The sequence below is a fragment of the Gordionus sp. m RMFG-2023 genome, chromosome 5, assembly GCF_954871325.1.
Source record: "Gordionus sp. m RMFG-2023 chromosome 5, tfGorSpeb1-WG-v2, whole genome shotgun sequence".
NCBI lineage: Eukaryota > Metazoa > Nematomorpha > Gordioida > Chordodea > Parachordodidae > Gordionus > Gordionus sp. m RMFG-2023.
Window position 1 is genome coordinate 19,660,917 of NC_088779.1, and position 20,913 is coordinate 19,681,829.

At 26.5% G+C, this 20,913-nt stretch overlaps 1 protein-coding gene and 1 long non-coding RNA gene across 3 annotated transcripts; one reads left to right on the top strand and one right to left on the bottom strand.

Moving 5' to 3' along the window:
* Positions 1-413: 413 nt before the first annotated feature.
* Positions 414-19,981, bottom strand: LOC135929987 (uncharacterized). Of its 2 annotated transcripts, XR_010572693.1 has the most exons (5): positions 19,775-19,981; positions 11,564-11,598; positions 10,051-10,165; positions 7,322-7,417; positions 414-695 (listed from the first exon to the last, which is right to left on the bottom strand). It is a non-coding gene; the product is annotated as an uncharacterized LOC135929987 (long non-coding RNA). The 2 variants fall into 2 exon arrangements; XR_010572694.1 differs by lacking the exon at positions 11,564-11,598.
* A 174-nt stretch (positions 19,982-20,155) lies between these two features.
* Positions 20,156-20,869, top strand: LOC135929741 (V-type proton ATPase subunit F 1-like). Its single transcript, XM_065466443.1, has 5 exons — positions 20,156-20,275; positions 20,316-20,397; positions 20,440-20,522; positions 20,564-20,686; positions 20,730-20,869. Exons 1-5 carry the CDS (start codon positions 20,222-20,224, stop codon positions 20,751-20,753), a joined length of 366 nt encoding a protein of 121 aa, XP_065322515.1. The 5' UTR covers positions 20,156-20,221; the 3' UTR covers positions 20,754-20,869.
* The last annotated feature ends 44 nt before the right edge of the window (positions 20,870-20,913 follow it).

Genomic DNA, 20,913 nt, shown 5'->3' on the forward strand with positions numbered 1-20,913 from the left:
GTATGAAAATCTGATCATCGGAAATTTCTGAATATTTCGCAATTTTCTTCTATTTAGTTCAAAATATTAAAGGTTTGGTTTGAAGGAGCCAGCGGATCAATACAATAATAGTCTCATACAAGATATTAGCCCCTCTTCCATGATTGAGTAATCCGATCGGGTACCTTCTTCAAAAAAAAATCAAGATGTTCTATTATTGAAGATATGCAATGATTTCAAGGTTCCTTAGATAATAGAGTTACATGGATACTTCTAATGAATCTGCTATTGCATGATCGGTGTAGTCTATGTTTTTTGCTTTGTGTCTACAACTAAGTTTCAGCCTGAGCAAGTATGGGGATGTGTGATAGCATAGTTGTCGAATCCTATGGCATACGTTAATTGTTGGAGAGTTGTATTTGCAGATTGACTTATGAAATGCATGAGGTCCAGTGCATTGATCGAGGAAGTGAATAGGATGCTGTCGGTAGATTGCAAACTGGATAAGAGCGTTTTGACGCAGCGACATACTACAGGCAGATCCCAATCCTTCTGTCTATTGATTGTGGACTACTGAAAATCAGTTTTGATTGAACCGAGTTTTCCACAACTGTATGGCCTTAATAAAGGAAGGGTTTTACATGAGATGCGTGGGGATTAGTTAATCTGTTTAGATGAAAGGCTGATGAAGGATGTTATAACTAGGTCGATATTATCTTAAATTTTATTATAATTTTTTTTTAAATAATCTTAAAACATAATAATATACGTAATAAAAAGTATTATATATAGAAACTGGAATTTAAAAAAAGAAAAATGAATATTTAAAATTTTACATATTTCTAGTTCTGATAACGTTCCATTATTTTTCCTAAGCTCCGTTCCCTGAATGTGGGAACTTCCGTTCAAATATCTGATTTTAATTTTAACCATCTTCTATAGATTTAGATTGTTTAAAAAGTCAAATGAAAAAAGCCTCCCCCCTTTGAATGATCATGAATAAGCTTGATTTTTATTCATTTAGTACCTATAATGTTACAAGAAAAATTATTTTACCTTTATAGAAAAGACATTATATTGAAAGAATAATTCATAATGGGTTTAGACTGTATATATAATAAGATTTGGTTAGTCTAAAAAAAAAATTTCTCCCATGAAGTAATGGAAATTAGCGCTTATTTCAAACTACTTCTAAAGTTTTGCAATACATCTTCTTATTCGGTCCAGTCCCAAGTTGAATTATTTTCTAGTGGAGTAAAGAAAATTGCACTATCAATTTTAAACTGTCCCACATAGTTTTGATATTGTTCTCTACAAATTTTACCAGGTCCAAAACCAAGTTGTCTAAAATCTTCGCATTTTCCCTTTGTGGAGAAGATGGGCACGATTTTTCTTAAACGATTCCCAAAGAGTTTGTAATACTGTTCTATTACCAAAGCTTTTTATCCAGTCAAAAATGTTTAAAAATGTTTAACATTTTAAAAGCACTTTAGCGCCAACTTCCGTTGAAAAATGTTAATGCAACTAAAATTAACCATATTACATATTATTTTTTGGATATAATCTAAAACGTCAATCGAATTTATACAAATAATTTTTAAACAAAGATGATAACATATTACTAATAAAAATTATTAATCTTTCTTAATATATTTTTATAATATTAAATTAAGAACCATTCATATAATAAAACATTTTTTCGATAAACCTATAATCATTTTTGGTGATAAATTCATAGACATTATACTTAAGACCAAAAACATCAAAAAATTTAATTCGGAAACTTTTAAAACTTTATTGACGGGAAAATAAAAATGTGTATAAAACATTTTTTTTTTAAAGTTTTGTAAAAATAATTACATAACAGCTTACTATTTCTTTAATAAATTTTTTTTTAAACTCATTCCTTTTTTAGAGAATATTTGTATTATATGTACACATCATTCTCATTATTATTTCAGGGATCCGGAAAAAGAGCATTTTTGCAATCTTATTCTATTCCGGGGAAAAAATAGGTTTTATTCTCTTCCAGTTCCATATTTCGAAACGTTCCGGAACGCGTTTCTATATTTATACTTTATTATATATTAATACCAATTAATTAAAACATTTTCTAAAAAAATTACTTTTTTATATTTATGTTGTGGTGTTAATATAAATTTGATTGTCAAAAAACACCTTCTAAGTCTCAAATTAACTAGATAACAATATATTCATTGAAATTTAAAGATTTTATTATACTATTCAAATATTAATTAATAATAATAAAACATTTATTATAATTAGTTCAATTATGATTTAAAAAATTTTATTTTATAATCTTAATTCCTACAATCATATAATAATACTATTATGTGATGAAGTAAATTGGAATTAAGAAAACAAGAATATAATATTTATAAATGAGCCCTCATATATAATTATGTAATAAATTTAATTTTTAATATTCTATTTAGGAACGTTCTCAAAAGTGTCCGGAGTCCCTAAATTATACAATATTTGGCTATTTTTTACCTGAGATATATAAATAAAATTACATTAGAGATCTGCAGGCCTAAATTATTTTAAAAATTCAGGCCCGGCCAGATGGTTTAAATTTTGAAATAAAATTGATATATTTTTAAATTTTTTCCAGAAACAAAGCACCAATATTTTTTTTTATTTGTTTATAAAATGATTAAAAACTCGATTACTTCAATGTAAAAATGTATGTTAGGGGCAATGTGTTTTTTCGGGCAATGTGTTATTTTTTTAACTTTAAATTATTTTTTGAGGCCACTTTGCAAATTTAAAATCGGATTCTACTGAAAATGTATTTCATCATGTTTGGAATACCCACCTTTAAATTTAAATAATTTGCCAAGAACCTCTAAACTTAATATAATTTAAAATATTCGTTTTCCATAAATTTTTCATATAAATTATAAATTACTCAAAACTTAACAGTAAATCTATCTATGATTCATAAGACAGGTATTCGAAGCATGTTGGAATACATTTCCGGTAAAATCCAATTTTAGAATTTAAAAAAAAAGTGCTCAAGAAATGATTTAAAGTTGAAAAAATGACACATTGCCGGAAAAAACACATAGCCTTTACATAAAAAATTACTATATTTAGATAAAATTTGTCCAGGCCTGGCAGGCGAATAATTTTTTATCTTATTTCGGGTCAGGCTTTTCGGGGCAAATAAAAATTCGAAGCTGAAAAATTAGGTCCGCTGATGACTAATGTAAATTAAAAATCTTTATAAATTAAAATTTTTTTTGTTATCCTTAAACTTTCAAAACTTTTGAAACAAATTTTGCATAGGACACCTACCAGAACGGAGGCGCAACAAGTTATTTTTATCCGGGGAGTTAATAAAATTTAAATCAATTTATTTTATTGAAACGTATTTGATACCAGTAAATGTGGTGTTGCCAAATTTCTTCAATTCAACCCCCTCCCCAATACTAAGTTTATGCATCATAAAAATTTATATCTGTATAAGAGATAAGAGTCCATTAGTAATAGCATTATCTAAGGGGCAGAGTCCTTGAATTTAAATTAACTTTTTTGCTCATTACACAAGTCATCGTTTTCGTGATAAAATTTATATTTAAAAAAAGGGTTATCTTGAAGATGCTAGAGAAACTGCTAAAGAAACCTCTTCCCATAACAATTATCATATTTTATTTAATTAGGGGGGGGGGGTATTCGTTATCTTGACTTAGTCATTCCTAAGTCCATATATAACTAGGATATATTATTAGAAATATTAATATCGCTTAACTATTGTGATAGAAATAGTATGATAGTTTCTAAAATGGTTAATAATAATTAAATGATGTTTCTAATCAATTGACTATAAATATGTAAATAATAATTATACTATATACCATGTCATATTAATTATGATTGATTTATTATATAAAACATCTCATCATTTATCTTTTCCGCAAATGGCACAAAGATTTCATTTTTCGTTAAATTAACTTTTTTTTACTGTTAGTTTATATATTTTTTAAATAAAAAGTTAGTTCCGTTCTATAATTTTTTTTGAAAAATAAATGCCAGAACACCTAACCTTAACCAAATATAATCATCATAAAAACTTATGTAACTATATAGGATAATAAAAAAATTTCTGTCGGAAACGTATGGTTAATTATTATTTATATTTTATATATTTATTGTATTATTTAAAATAAAATATCAGTTAATAGGTTTCAAGTTCAAAATCAATGATGGTTCAAATGTTTTATATATTATATAAATTTGATAATATTTTTTCAGCATTACTAAAGTATGCATAATCAAGCAAAATAATATAAAATGACTCAAAAAATTATTAAACTAAAAATGGAAAATGGAAAAAAAATAGAGAAAAGCACACAAAATAACGGAAAATCAGGTAAACAAAAAAAAATAATGTAAAATTATAGAAAAAGCAAAATGACGGTATATTGAAGCCAAACAGGCAAAATAATGCAAAATTAAGGAAAGGTACACAAAATAACACTGAAAGTATATAAAATTTCAGAAAAGCAGACAAAATATAGAAAATTTTTAGTTTAAATGTCTTTTTGATTTGAATTAAAACTTTCAGCACTTTTATTAATTTTTCATTTATTCGCTTTATTATTCATTTTACTTAATTTTTTTTCCTTTTTCCATTTTCCATTTTTTTCAATTTTAATTAAATATTTTTCTAAATTTTTGAGATTTCTTTCCTTTTTACCTCATTTAATTAACCTTTTTGGATTTTCATTCATTTGAACTTGATTTTTAAGTATTTTTATCATTCTTTTCTCCCTATGAAAATAGGTAATTAAAAAAGAGTTTTTAAAATAATTCTATTAATAAAATCCACTCCTTAATTTTCTATTTCATTAAAATCTTCTCCAAAATTTCTTCTCTATTTAAAAAATTGCGTGAAAAAATTGTAACAATCTAAGAATTAGAGGTGGGCGCGGGCCGTGAAATTACGCGTGACCCATCGTGTCACGGTGGATCACGGCGTAATTGTGAATAAATTTTAAATTATTAGGCGTGACGGGCCTTCCCAATATTTTTGATCGGACGTGAACATAAATTTCCCTTGAATCACGGAAATTTTAATCTTTTAGTTTTTTATAAATATAAATTTGCAATTTTATAATTATAATACATATTTTCTAATTTAATTTAGTTCTTTTTTAAAAAAGAAAAATTTTATGAAAACAAAAAATATTCCGGCATTTAATAAACAACATCTGGTGTCACGCTCCTAATTCTATTTTCTTTTTATGTTTAGGTGTTTTGTCGCGAGATTTTTTACTTATTTATTCTCAAGCACTCAAAGTAGGCTTAATTCTAGATCCTAATTTCAAAAGCCTTAAGTTTTTAATAGACGAAGAAAAGGAAGATATTTGCAAAACAATTTTAAAATGTGAAATGATATAAAAGTAGTTGATATGCATAAGTCAATGCCAGCTGTCATTTATAACTTTCCTAATTAATCCTACATTCATAAAAAGCCATATATTCTAAACGCATATTTTTTTTTCCGGTCATGGGTTACTTTATTTGAATATTTACTGGTATGATGTCAAAATGTATTAGCAAATAATTAATTTTTTAAAAAGGTAAAATATAAAGGTGAAAAATTGTAGAAATAGAATTTACGGGAAGGATAGGGGATAAAGAAAAGGAAGCTTGGGAAATGGAAGGTTATTCAATGGAAGAGATGAAGCTTAGATAGTTAGAACGAATGATGGCGGTAGCAAGTCTTTGGCGTAAGAAAAAGGATTCCTTAGGCTGGTCGGTTTTTTCGCGGATCGGTTTGCCTAAATCTTTGAAAAAACGTTGAGCTTTGCTACCGAAGGTGGTGAGAATGGTGCAGGCGATTAGATGATTCTGATGAAGCTTCAACATCTACCGATGAAAGCTGTCTGAATTTAAAAGATTCATCCCATAAAACAAATAACAATGACAATATTTTGAAGTTTTGGAAGCAGGAAAATTTATTTCCTTTTTTGAGAAAATTAGAGAATAAAATTTTGTCAGCCCTGGCAAATTCAGTTTCTAGTGATATTTTCTGTAGCCACTCGCCTATTAGAGGAAAGGCGTACACAATCGAAATAAAAAAAAATAGACATTCTTCTTTTTCTAAGTAAAAATTTGGATTTATAATATGTATTTATTTTTTGTTATTATGGATTATACAATTAAAGAAATAAATATAATAAATAAAAGTGTAAAAAATTATAGCATTAAAGTTTTGAAAAATTTAAACACCGTGAATTTTCGGGCGTGAATCAAAATATTGCCGAGCGGGCGGGTCGGGTTGAAATTTTTTTAGTGATAAGCGTGAATGGGCTTGAATATTTTTTATTGCCACCGTGAGCGGGCGGGACGGGAATAAGAAATTAGGCCCGCGCCCACCTCTACTACGAATAAACAATATTATAAATGGGGACTTTAATATTTTTAATTTTTTATTATTATTTATATTAAAAAATATAAAAATAGGCCGCTTCCCGGCGCTATAAGTATTACTTTACTAAACAATCGCCTTAGTTATTAAAGGTAATCAAATAATATATTGTAATTGTTTTCAATTTCCTCGTAACCAATCCATCTTATTTGACGTGTGACGTTATAGTGTTCATTTTATAACTTGGTTTTTTTTATGGTTCGCAAACTGATTGAGGAATTAATGAATAATAGCCAGACTTGAAAGAGAGCCAAATGGCCAAAAAATTTTATATAATCCCTACTTTGATAAATCCTGGCTACTTAATTGAAATTATATTAGAATCTAGATTTAGACAACATAGTTGATAAATTAATATGATTCATTAGGAATTTTGGCAAATTGACAGCACCTATCATATTTAATGTAATATTTTCAGATTTGTTAAAGTATTTGAATATAGAAATATGGTATTGGTATCTGATGTACCTTTATAAAAAGTATCTCTATCTAGATACAGATCGGAGGTATCTGTTGGTATTTTTAGATAATTTTAGATACATTTTGATATATTTTACTTTCTTATATTTAGATTAATGATATTCATTTAATAAATCCGAGTTTATTTAATTTCATTACAAAAATAAACCTGACAAATTTTATATTATACACTGACGACAACGTGATAAGTATTATATTAAAATTAATTTTAATTTTAAATATATATCATAATTTTAAATCAATATTTCTAGATAATATCTGAAAAGAAATGCAATAATTTAATATTCGATTTTTTGGGCACCTTTTAGATGATATAAATAATGATATAAGTTTTGACAATCATCAAATTTTAAATATTTTTTTTAAAGAGAGTATCGGGATTTATATATATTTAATGATTACCAATATGTTATTATTCGTAAAACAATCACTCTGCCAACAAGTGCCTAGGAAGAAAGAGTTTAGTGTGGCTAAAAATGCCCAGATAAACGGGAGTGCCTTAATAATAAAAATACAAATCTATCAATTTAAGCATTTATTATATATTTTGTATATCAAATATTAAAACTATCTTTATTTTAACCCGCTCAATCAATAAATTAAGTAATACACATCTTCTATAGGTATAAAAACAATTGAAATATCTTTATCTAGATACTATTTAAATGTATTGGTATCTAGATCCATTTAACAACTATTTTTAACAACTATGAAAATTTTAAATAACTTTTTCATAATATAAGTCTATATGAATATATTTTTGTGGTAGTTAAATTTAATAAAACTGTCAATTTGATCAAATGCCACTTTGCATATATATTAATTTGATTGACATTAATTTTCCTACTTATCCTAGTCCAATGTGCCCCCAGCTTTTACGTTGACAACGGATGAAATAAGAATACAATGAAACTCACATTGATAATAAAGGGTTTAAGATTTCATTTGTATTATTATATATGGTGTTTAATCTTATAAACTAAACAAAACATCAGGGCCGTAGCCACGGGGGGGGGCCCAAAAAAAATTTGAAATTTTTTTTAGAATTGATTATTTTTATATTTTTAATATAAATTTTGAATATTTATTCAAAAATATTCAAAAAACATGTCTATTTAGAATTGATTATTTTTATATTTTTAAAATAAATTTTGAATATTTATTCTACAAACATGTCTAGTTTGTAAATTTTTTTCTATCCAGTTTTATTTTTATTTTTACCCAATATTAAATTATCGTTCATTCATTTTTTTTTCCATTTGTTTTTGTTGTGTATAACATTCTCTATAGGTATCACATTTATATTATAATATATAACCAGTTATTTTATTTTACAGCGTTTATTTTAAAATTATGAAGAAACAATCAGTTATTAACTCTTATTTTAAGTTAAAGTTAAACAAATGTCAAGCAACATCACTTCTACAAACTACTAGTAATACTACATCAGAAATTTCAGAAACTGATTAGACCGATTTACAGAAGATGATTTTAATCTTTTTTCATCTTTTAATACATTGCCCCCCCCCCCTTGACCCTGATTATTTTTTATCAGATAAAATGGCTCCATTGGAAACACTGCATCATGAAATGAAGATAGCAAAAGGATTGCTAGCTTCGGAAGCTAAAGAAAATATAATTTTGAAAATATCTTACATATTATGTATAAAAAAAAATATAATCATGCATTTAAAGAATTATATAAATGCTACTCAGCAGCAATAAACGGGAGGCCTCGTTCTCTACATTAAAGAGAGTTTTATCGAGCAGTAGAGAGTCTATGAAGGATAAACGTAAACAAAATTTAGTATTAATGGCGTATGAAAAAAGAATAACGCAGAATTTATCTTTTAGTTCATTTATATTAAAATTTAAAAATAAAAATCGCCGTATTCTATTAAAGTAATATTTTGTTTTGTATATGCATATTATAGTATTATTTTGTTTTGTATATTCATATTATAGTATTATTTTGTTATTAAATTTTTTAAAAAAATAGGAAAAAATTTCTATGAATGCGTAATTATTTGTTTGATTTTAAAAAAAATAGTGCCCCCCCCCCCTCCAAGTAAGCACTTGGCCCTCCTAAGTGAAAATTCCTGGCTACGGCCCTGCAAAACATAAAACTTTAATGCTGGCTTAAGTCAAATATATATTGTCAAAAGTGTTTATAATTAGGTGTATATCATAATTATCTATCATAGGAATGAATTTCAAACCTTAGATTTAATTAGTTTGGCTGCTTATGCAGTAAATTTAGGCAATTACTATGTTTTCAAGCCGTTTAAACCAATTTTTAGCTGGCGAAATAATCGACTAAACATAAATAAATGTAAATTAAAATATATATGAGATAAGAGGTAGGAATCAGTGATATTTTTTAAAAAAAATTTTAGCCAGCATCTGAATTTTTTCGCTTTAGCTGCGAACACTCCTACCAACTATGAAAATGTATCAGAATAAATGTCTAAAGGCTCGATGATAATTAAAATGAAAATATAATTTATGGAAACTTGAGATATATATTTCTTGCTAATCATTTTTTACCCAACTTACATTTTAATTATATTAAAATTATTTATTATGATTTTTATATGCAATATGCTATACTTTTTTTTAAAATCAATCCCCTTCTTTTTACTCATTATACATTTTATTAACCTGTGCAATTTATATTTGTCGCGATATTTAAACATTTTACTACTTAGAAATAAAGTCACAATATTAATTAGTGCTAATAAAAATAACGAGATTTTAAATAAAACTCAATATTAAATAAATTTATAATTTTTATTGAATCATTGTGAATTATTTGCATATTAATTAATAAATATTTGATATAATTATTAAAATAAAGTTCGAAATAAAATTTTAAGCCAAAAAAGCTGCCGCAATTTTTTTTTAAACTTTGGCCGCCTCCCACTAAAAAAAATGTTGGTTATGCCATATGAGTCAGACATATCAATTCGCAGTCCGAAAAATCGAATGCGTTCTGGGTTTTTCATAGTGTTTGGCTACTATCCTTTATATTTATAAAGCCAGCCCATGCTATTCATGGGGGGGGGGGGTACATCATAAAAAAATTCCAAGGAGTCATCATAACTTGGACAAATTAATTAAGAATTTTTTACCAGGCCTTCTCACATTTATCCATGGAGACAACTGTTGCCTTATCTCTTCAACGAGGACATCAATTATCGTTTATCTATCCCGGCATCTTTAATATTGATCAGTCCAGGCGGGTATCTATTATTATTTTTTTGATCTGTTGAATTAACCCTAAAAAATTATTCTTAATTACAAATGTTCCTAGAATGCGATGTTTAGTTTGAGTGAAATAATAAATTCGAGCTCATAATAAAACAACTATTTATTTGCATTGTATCTATGGCTTTTTAAGCTGACGGGAGCACAAACCCATTACATCATTATATCTCACGGGGGTATTTCATTTGGCACCCTCTTAACAAACATACATAATCAGAATTCATTCTATAAATCAATTATATATTTTAGACATCAGAGAGGCTTGGCATTATTGACTTAGGGGGGGTCTAGAGAGGTCTTACAACTGCTAAAACTTCCTAAACTTAAATATACCAGAGGCCAAATGATAAGCACATTTCTTGCATAATATATAATATAATTTTGATATTTAATATATTATCATCTTCACATATTGTACGTATTCATTTCGCTCAAACACCATCATAATAATTTTCCAGACACCCTGTCATAAATTTATTAAAACAACAAAATGAAGTTTCCGTTTTTCCCGAACCTCTAGTAACGTCCTTTAACAGTTCCTACTCTAATCCCTTATTGGTTATATCGGATTTCCATTATCTCTCCTAATCTCCTTATCACACTTTTCCACACTCTCATCACACGAATTAATAACTTAACTCCTCTTTAGTTATTAAAATCAATCGCATCATGCAACAGATAAGTATTTTTCTCTATTAAAATTTAATATCGGTCCAACCGCTTTATCATACGGTGTTCTCCGCATTGCTTCTCTTACTCCTTGCTTCTTTTAAAATTTTAATAGCAAATTTCTGTCTTTATAATGGTTACAGCGCTTACCTACCCTTTAATTCTCCATTTATAAATTCCTTACCTATTAAATAATTTTTTCTGTTAAAAATTTAGGCTAAAACATACGAGTATGTTCAATGTAAGCTTTTGATATGTAGTTTAGGTGTATGTAAATCCACTTTCCATTAGTATTATTAAAGAAAATATTTTATAAATATATTTTATCTTTCAATTCAACTCTGGGATAAGTCAAAATATTTGATTAAATAGAATCGAATTAGGAAAGAATGCTAAAATCTTATATACTCTTTTATTCTCTTAATAACCTTTCAAGAAGAAAAAAAGTTTATGAGAAAGTAGATGCCAGAAAAAATAAATTGATCATTTAAAACAATGATTTCAAATTATTTTAAGAGTTGGTTTTTTTTTAAAATAAAATAATCGTCTTATTTTTATTTTGCAGGAAATAAAAAAATTTTTTATTGATAAGTTATGAATTATGAATTTGATAACTTTAATATTGCATTTTTTTTATGTATATAGTCTTAATTAACGACTCAAGAAAAAAAATAGAAATAATGATTCAAAATAATAATGTTATTATACCATCCTAAGGTGATTCCGATATCAACCGACGAGTTCTAATATAAAAAAAAAATTTGGAAGATATGAAAAATAATCTGTGATCTATTATAATAATAAAATATTTTTTGAAAAAATGGTCAACGACTCACTATAAAAAAAAACTTCCTAAATTTTTTTTTAGATAAAAAGGTAAAAAAATTGTTACTATAGAAATTCTAGAATCTAAATGGAATATTACAATTATAAGCAAATATTACAAATTCAAAAAACACCTCATATATTATGATTAAGATTATGAATAAAAGTATAATTTTCGTTTTTTTGTGTTTTTTTTTCTTCAAATTACAGATGCTTATCGATAATGCTCGGAAATATAAAGATAACAAATACAATAATCAATCTAATAAGAGATTGCGAACAGCTTACACTAACCTCCAACTTATCGAATTGGAAAAAGAATTTAGATTTAACAAATACCTGTGCAGACCAAGAAGGGTAGAGATTGCTAGTTCACTCTTATTGAGCGAAAGACAAGTTAAGGTTTGGTTCCAAAATCGAAGAATGAAATACAAACGAGAAATGGAAGGTATATATGATTTTAAATTTGTAATTAATATTTCTTTATTATAAATAGAAAATAAGGATGGAGATATATTACCTTTAACTAATCAATGCAACGAAAGTTGCCATAGACATAAACCGATCGATTACAGTTTTGATGATATAGTAGTTAAATCTCCGGATAGTAGTAGTAAAACATATAATAATAAATCAGAGAATTATACGGCCAACGATGCCATAAACAACTTGACACATCTATTAAATAAGGACGACGAATACAAAGAGTATGAAGAGGCTTTAAACACAAATGAATCATCCCTGGAGAACAATTTCTTTAATTCCACTGGCTATTCGTTGATACCGTCGCAGCCATTAACTCCTACCAATTTGAATACTAAAATTGAAAATCTAAACCCTCAACTAACCGATCAAGTTGATAAAATATTTCCTCTTAATTTCACCTATTATATGAAGGAGAATGAAAACGATAATAATAATAGTAATATTCCTGAAAATATTGATTTTACCACTTTAAGATGCAAAAATTACAGTCTAGGCTATAATGACTCACTGGTGTCTTTAATAAGCCTAGATTCTACTCCAACTACTAACTATAATATATGTCCAGATCAGACATGCACAAATAATTCATATTCATGCTTTAACAATTCCAAAGCTCCTCTAGCCTATTCGAATGCCTTAACACAATCATCCGCTTCTATATTTAACTCCAATTTTCACATTTTCGAATTTGATCCAAAATACGAAAAAACATCGCCACATATTAATTCACTATTAAATTATCCTTTAAATAAAGTGATGACTGATTCCTATAGCGATAAAAATTTTAACTTTGAAAGTTCAGAAGTCGCTTTTGCGGAATTCAATAAAAATTATCCCCATAATACCGATTATAGCCATGCAATGGATGGTGGAGAATTTTATTTTCATTCTAATCAACATAGACGTAACTTCAATGATGAGCATTATAATAATCATATTAAGAATGAGAATACGGCTTTTTTTAAGGAACTTAATAAATCATACATGACTTCTGTGAATGACAATAGCGTAAATTTGGCCATGCCTTCTCTAAACGATTCTTCTGACTTAATATTACCAAGTTTTAGCGAATTAATTAATTATAATCATTAAAGCGGTTTTAAAAATATTCGGTATTTTATTAAATTATTAGATTTATTTTATTAAAACTACCAAAGATGCAAACATTTTTAATGCAATTTTATTTTTTATAATATATATATGTTTATATTCGTCAAATATTAGATTTTTAAATTTATCACGATAACATTGATGACTTCACCTCTAATATACCGAATAAATTTATTATATTACATGTATGAAGGTCATCAATCCCAATTACTAATTTAACTCATTTAGATCAATTTTAAATTATAAAAAATTATACATAACTTAAACCCATCATAATTATTGAGAATTTTTAATAAATTTAAAAAAAATGGATATATTTATAAATATAAATGGTATAAATAATATTAAATATTGAGAATAGAAATAGAATGTTAAATGTCTCTCAAATTTTACTCTGGTTTATGAAATTCATAAAATATTTAATTTAGGGAAGGCACTTAAATGAACAGTAAACTGTGCTCAAATTAGACATAATTGATCATTTAAAATATAATTCTAGAGAATTTCATTCGGGTGAAAAAATTTTGATTGCTATTTCAGATTTGATAGATTTTACCTGTATTTTTTTACATAATTTTAACTAAAACAAAAGCAACTCTGAGAATTAATATATTTTTTAAAAAAAATTATTTCGGATAATAATAAAGAAGTACAAAATATATATAATTTTTTTCTAAATCAATGACCTTAAATAGTTTTTGTATTTTCATTTTGTTGATATAGTATTTATATATATAAATCCCATCTTTCTTTTACGCCAAAGCTGAATTAGAAATGAAAGTAAAATTTTTACGAATTTTTATCAAATATTTAAATATATCCCTCTAAAACATTTATATTTTCTAAATAATCTTCTTTTTAAAAAAAAAATTGCTTGCAAAAAAATATAAAAAGTGTGAAAAGGGGAGATTATTGATCTTTCGAGGAAATGTCATCAACATACATAATTTTATTTTTTATAATATTGACAAATATCATCAAAAAATAGCTAAATATTACTTTAAAAATAAATACATAAAACAATTCCTTGTTAAATATTCATTTTGAGTGAAGATAGTTTTTTAAAAAAAAAGGAGGTTTCATTTATTTAATTTGATCATCATTCGAATTAAAATATTGCATAAATTTTTTAGAATTTTTCTAGGTGGGGATGTGGGAGTTTAGGTGAGTTTTGTTCACTTATTTAAGGGCTTTATGCCACATCTAATGTAGGTCTTAGCCGAATCACATTTAAAAAATAAATAATTTAACTTATTTTTTTAAATTAATTTGTAAAGATCAATCCTATTTTTCGGTTTGGACCGGGCCTTGGCGGTTTTATCTTGATTCCGTTGTTCTGCTCGCTAGTTACTAGTAATGTAAACAATTATTTTCCAAATGAGGTAACTTCTTAGTTTAAAATTTTTGGCTCAGTCGTTTTTTTAAATTGGTTTAATCGAGTTTTAGATCTTATGGAACCGATAATAGCCCACTTCGGTTTTTATATTGTGGTCGTCTCTACGGTTCGGTATATACATCAGGCGCGTAGCCAGCGTGGGAGGGGGGTGATTCTCCCCGTAGCCTAAAAAATATATATAGAGAGAGCTCAGGCGCGTAGCTAGCGGGAGGGGTAGGAGATGTAATAATACTTTAAGCATATAAAATAATCTATTTGGGACCACGTATTATATGATGTACGAAAGCAAGTAAAATCTCTTTAGAGCCTGAGTGTTTAAAAATAGTATTCCCAATACGTAGGTCAAGGTTCCGACAAATACCCAGGAGTGGATCTCCCCCCCCCAGCATCCGAGTTATTATTTAAAGCTCCAGAATCTTCGTAATTTTTTAAACCTTCAACTTTAAAATTCTTAGAGTTTTGGAAATTTTTCAAGTACTCTGACATGACTAGCTTGAGAAGAAATGCCCTCTTTCTAGATAATTAGCTTGAGCTAAACGTTTACAATGTTGATAAAGTTACATTTTCATTTGAATTTAATATTATATATTCTACTATCAAAAGTTTCAAAATTTGAAGATTATCTATTCAGATCGTTATTAATGACTAAACACACACTCAATTTTGTCTGTCTGGACGAAAAATAATTGATTTCCATTGTAGTAAATCTTACAGAATTTAGTCAGTGTGTCTTTTAAATACAGTTATTTCAACATTCAAGATATAAAGGAGGACTGACCAAACTTTTTGCGACCTTGCGTTTAGCGAAATTATCTCAAGATTTCCACGCCCCCCCCATACCCCCCAATTTGCGGGCCTTCGAACGATGTGTTTACTACGTTGTTTATTTAGGATTCGACGTGAATAATAAAATAACAAACTCAAATGAAAAGGATATATGGTAAGTCACTGAAACTCGAGTAAATTTTTAATTTTTTTTATTAATTTTTTTTTTATTAAAAAATAATAAATATGCGATAGTTTGAATATTGGTGGAAATTTTTTTGTGAAAATTTTAACAATTCTATAATTTTACATTAAAAATGGAGTATATTGTTTAAAAATAAAAAGGCATGTGCTATATTGGATGCTGCTAAATTAGGACTATAATACTAGATAATCAAGCAATTTATTTGAATAAACACAATATGTAAACAATGATAATATAGATATATACAATTCAGGCGCGTATGCAGGAATTTGATCGGGGGGGGGGGGGGAGGTAATAAAATTTTTTAAGAAGCATAAATTTATTAAGACTAATAACTATTTCTAATACACAATTTTAAATTAATGTGAATTATAAAAAAATTATATGTAAAGAATCACTTAAATGACCCAAAAGAGAAATTTGAATTTTTTGAGCTTTAAAATTTATATATAAAGTATAAAAATTTTAAATGTTAGAAATATAAATTAATACACAAAAAGCTAAGCTTAGGGAATAATTGTATTTTGTATGTTATATATTTACAATGTAAAATCCAAGGGATTGAGCTAATTTTTCAATTATCTCATCCTTGCTTGTTGTCAAATGCCTATGAATATTCAAAAGATCCAAACCTTTCAATCTACTTTCAAAAGTTGTACTTCTTGGTATGTTTTTCAGACATGCAGGCCCGGCCCCCGGGCCGGACCGTATGGCCGGGCCCAAAATTTTTTTAAAAAAACACCCGGGCTGAGCTGAATTTTTAAAAAAACATCTAGGCCGGGCCTGAAATTTTTTTTAAAAAAATATCCGGGCCGGACTGTATATTTTAAAACAGCCTATATTTGAAATCGTTATTAGTAGCTATAAAAATAAAAAATAAATAAAATTTATTTTAAAAAAATCCGGGTCGGGCCTGAAAATTTTATTTTAAAAAAGGCCGGGCCGGGCCTGAAATTTGAGCTTAGCAGTAAAAATCTTTAAAAAAATCCGGGTCGTGCCCTGCAAATGATGCCTCTGCAGGGCTCTGTTGTTCTTCTTAAAAAAGAGAATGTTCTCTCATTAGTTTACTATTGGGAAGAGTTGCTAATATATATAAACCCTTTTAATACATTGGGAATATAATCTAAAATGTGTTTGAAATAATGCAGAGCATCCATAGCATTTTTTGGGACTGTATCAACCATAGTTAATCTTATAAACATAGTTATTCAGCTAATAAGGCATCATAAGATACTTTAACATCTTCATGATAAAAATCCAACAAATATTTTTGCTATCACCATCTGAAAAAGGTTGGGAAGGCTTTTATGGAAATAATATTTGCAGATTGATAAATCCTGCATAATGAATTAAAAACCATTCATTTATTTGGTTTATAAATGTATTTGTATCTAAGATATACTCTTCTACTGATCCTATATTAATGTTTTAACTATGAGTTGCCTTGCTGCAAGTCGAGTGAGACAAATATTAAACACATATAGCTCTGCTTTTGACTTAACAATAACATATAAAATATGAAATTCTTCATAAACATTAGCCCTAATTTCCTTGAATTCTAATAAAATGCTCTCCGCTATTCTCATCTTCTTAATCAAGTCATCATGTTTTTGAAAAGTAATACATAAAATAGTTGACATTCTAATGAGAAAAAAATTTTGGAATAAGCATTGAATTCAATAATTTTCTTGCTTTTAAGGAAAAATTTCTTTCAGGCCATTGTGATATGTCAGTAATAGCAAATAATCGGCTCTTCTAACTCCATAAAAGCTGTTACTGCTTGATGGCGGAGACTATCTCGTAGGACAAGATTGCAATTTCTTTCTCCCTGTTGGACAATTTCAGAATAATTATTATTTGACTAGAAATTTAAAAATGGTAGATAAATATTACGCCACTAAAAATTTGAAAATAATAAGATAATTGTTAATTGTGTTCAATTAACATAATTTATTGTATAGTTAATTTAAATTTGTGATCAGTTGAAATAATTTATTTTAATGTTAATTGAGTATTAATTTGAATATTTATTGAAATGTTTCATTATATATATACCAGTTGATTGTTATACATATTATTATTATTTGATTTTTTAAAAGTAGAAATAAAATTAATTTAAAACTCAAAATATAACTTGTTTCCTTCAATAATATTACGCCGAAAAACTTGAAATCGAAATTAATTGATAAACTTGGCGATGAATGTGATAATAAATGTAATTAAATATATATTTAATATGAGATAGGAATAAATATTAACAAATATAAATTAATATAGTACTGTGTAAATTTAATTCAAAACATTTCCATATTTATTAATTTATTTGAAAATAAAATTATTTGTTGTAAAAAGTTGTCAAAATAACATATTTATATATTCTTATCAATTTTTACAAGTTAAAATTTTTATTTACAAACGAATTAAAAAATATGGATATGTTTTAAAAAATCTGCACAACACTCTAAACAAAAATATTTTTGAAAAATATATCCGGCATCTGCATTTTTTGGCTTTGGGGGGGGGTGGATTTGTCCCCTTGCCCCCCCCCCCGCTGCGTACGCCAATGATACAATTTTAAGGAAAAGCAAAAATATTTCTTATGATTTAAAAACTTATTTAATTTATCTAAATTTAACATCTTTTTAATATTAAGAAAATAATAATATACACATATAATAGAGGAAGATTTTCTTCCAGTTCTGGGGATGCTCGACTTAAAATCCCTCCATAAACGCTCAATACGTTGATTATGGGCCGATCATTTGGGTCTATAAAGTTTCTGTTGTGATTGACCGAATAATGATCATATCCATTTTTATTAAGATTGTTATAACTTGAAAAAATATTAAATTCAAAAAATTTCCACCAATATCCACGCATATTAAAAATTTCCACGAGTTTCACTGACTTACCGATATATTTATAAAAAAGTAGATAAAGTGGACGAGAAAGATAAATATTGTCATTTATATGAATTTTTGAAGCAGATCAATACTATTCTTATGCAATTATTTCGTTAAATTTTATTTTAAATATACAAAAAATTGCTCCTATTTTTGGTCATCTTTCTAATATAAAATAAACTAGGGCGTCACCCTAGCTCGGTCTTCGGCCATGGAGAGTGTAGCGTGGGAATCACAAATGGCACCAGAAACAGCCATGAATCACAAATAGGGGTGAGTAAAATAGCGAAGGTACGGGATAGAATAGATAAATTTAAAAAAAAACTAATGTATTGCCATAATACTAATGAGTGTTTATCAATAGCCTCTTTATTGAGCAGGAAAAATGAAAAATAAAAATTATATAAATATTTATTAATATTTTTCAAAATAGTAAGTATATTGCGAACAAAGACGAATATTGTAAAAACCAATTCTCAAGTTATTTTTATAAGGTAAGTTTAAAATAAAATATTATTCGGAGAGACCAATTAGCAAACTTAAAAAAAAATAGGATCCATGTGAATAGATTAATGTTGTTAAACGATCAATTTAAGGCCTTTAAAAACGGCTAACTCAATATTTTATCTCGAATATTATTATGCAAGCCTAAAAATTTTGCTCATAGATACATAGGATTGAACATCTATTGGCAAAATCTCGATGCTTAGGCAATATTTTCCTGGCTATAATGTTGAGTAAGCCGTTTTAAAAATCGGCTCAAATTGAGCCGTTTAACAACACTAGAATAGATATAGAATAATTTAATTTAAATAATATCATTATCGTACCATGTTTTTTTGGAATAAATGTAAAATTCTATTTAAATAATAAAAATAAAAAAACACGTATCGTCTTTTTTATTGAGTTCTACAAAAAAAATTAGCAGAAATAAAAAGGAGTATTGTTAATAAAGCTAGGATCCTTAAGAATAGATATATAATTTTAATTAAATAAAAAAAATAGTAATATATATATCGTCTTTTTGGAATAGATATAACATCCTATTAAATATTATTTAAATAATAAAAATAATGTACTATGTATATTTTTTTGTGAGTTATACAAAATATTCATCAGAGATAAAAGGGCATATTGTTATGCCCGACAAAATGGATTTGCTTTAAAAATAAGTAGGATGCCTAAAATAGATATATAAGTTTATTTAAATTATAAAAAAAATATCATACTAAGTATTGTTCTTTCGTATTCGTATAAACCGGGATTAATCGGATTTAACCTCACGATACACCACATTGGTTGTAGTTCTTGTTTTATCATTTGTCATAATCTTTAGTTTATGAATTCAAATTTATATTATTTATACTATATATACTTAAAAATTTATTCTGAATCATAATGTAAAAATAATTTATATTTTAATAAAATATTCTTAATCTTAGCTTGCCATCATGTGTTTCCATCAAAAATATTTATTATTATTTGCTACCTTTGCATATTAAAAACTCAACCAAATAAAACTAAATTATTAAATAAATAATTGACTCTATTCTTTAATTTTCTATTTATCAGAAATGTAACTTGTATTTTATACATTATTAATGTTTTAAATTTAATCATATTGATTTTATTCATATATCCATCAGCTGATATCTAAAGGCATCATTTACCCTTAAATGTCCAATATAGCTGCAGCAAAATCTAAACTTATAGCTATTATAGGAGATGAAGTTGTAACTTTTATTAAAATATATTTAAATATATATTTAGGATACTTGTGTAGGATTCTTATTAGGTGGTATTGGTGAAATAAACAAGAGTCGTCAGACCAATTTTTTGGTTGTAAATAAAAGTAATTTAAATCTTTATAATCGTTTCTAAAATGTCATTTAAGATACAGCAATATCTGAATTGGAAGAAAATTTTAAATCATTTACAGCTCGTGAGGATATAGCTATTATATTAATTAGTCAAAATGTAATAATAAAATTAATATAATTATTTATTTTTCCTTCAAGATTGCAGAAATGATTAGGCATTTACTTGATAAGTATGATAAGATCATCCCTGTTGTTCTAGAAATACCATCAAAAGATATTCCATATGATCCAAACAAAGATTCAATTTTAAAAAGGGCAAGAGTAAATATAAAAATGTATATTCTGGTATTATGAAAATTTTTAGGGCTTTTTAGGAGGAGAAAAATAACAAACCCATTAAACTATATAAAATATATATGTATGTATTTTTTTTAAATTATATAAAGTATATATACAATTTAAAATTATAAATATAATGTATATATTTAAATATGTATATAAAATTATATTTATCCTTTATTTGTTAATTTATTTTATGAAATAAATTT

Bases quoted from the DNA above. Each gene is read 5' to 3' on its own strand.
- LOC135929741 (XM_065466443.1), top strand. From the start codon at position 20,222: ATGTCCAATATAGCTGCAGCAAAATCTAAACTTATAGCTATTATAGGA. The intron at 20,523-20,563 runs GTAATAATAAAA...TTTTCCTTCAAG, and splicing joins TTATATTAATTAGTCAAAAT to ATTGCAGAAATGATTAGGCA. The intron at 20,687-20,729 runs GTAAATATAAAA...GAAAATTTTTAG, and splicing joins CAATTTTAAAAAGGGCAAGA to GGCTTTTTAGGAGGAGAAAA.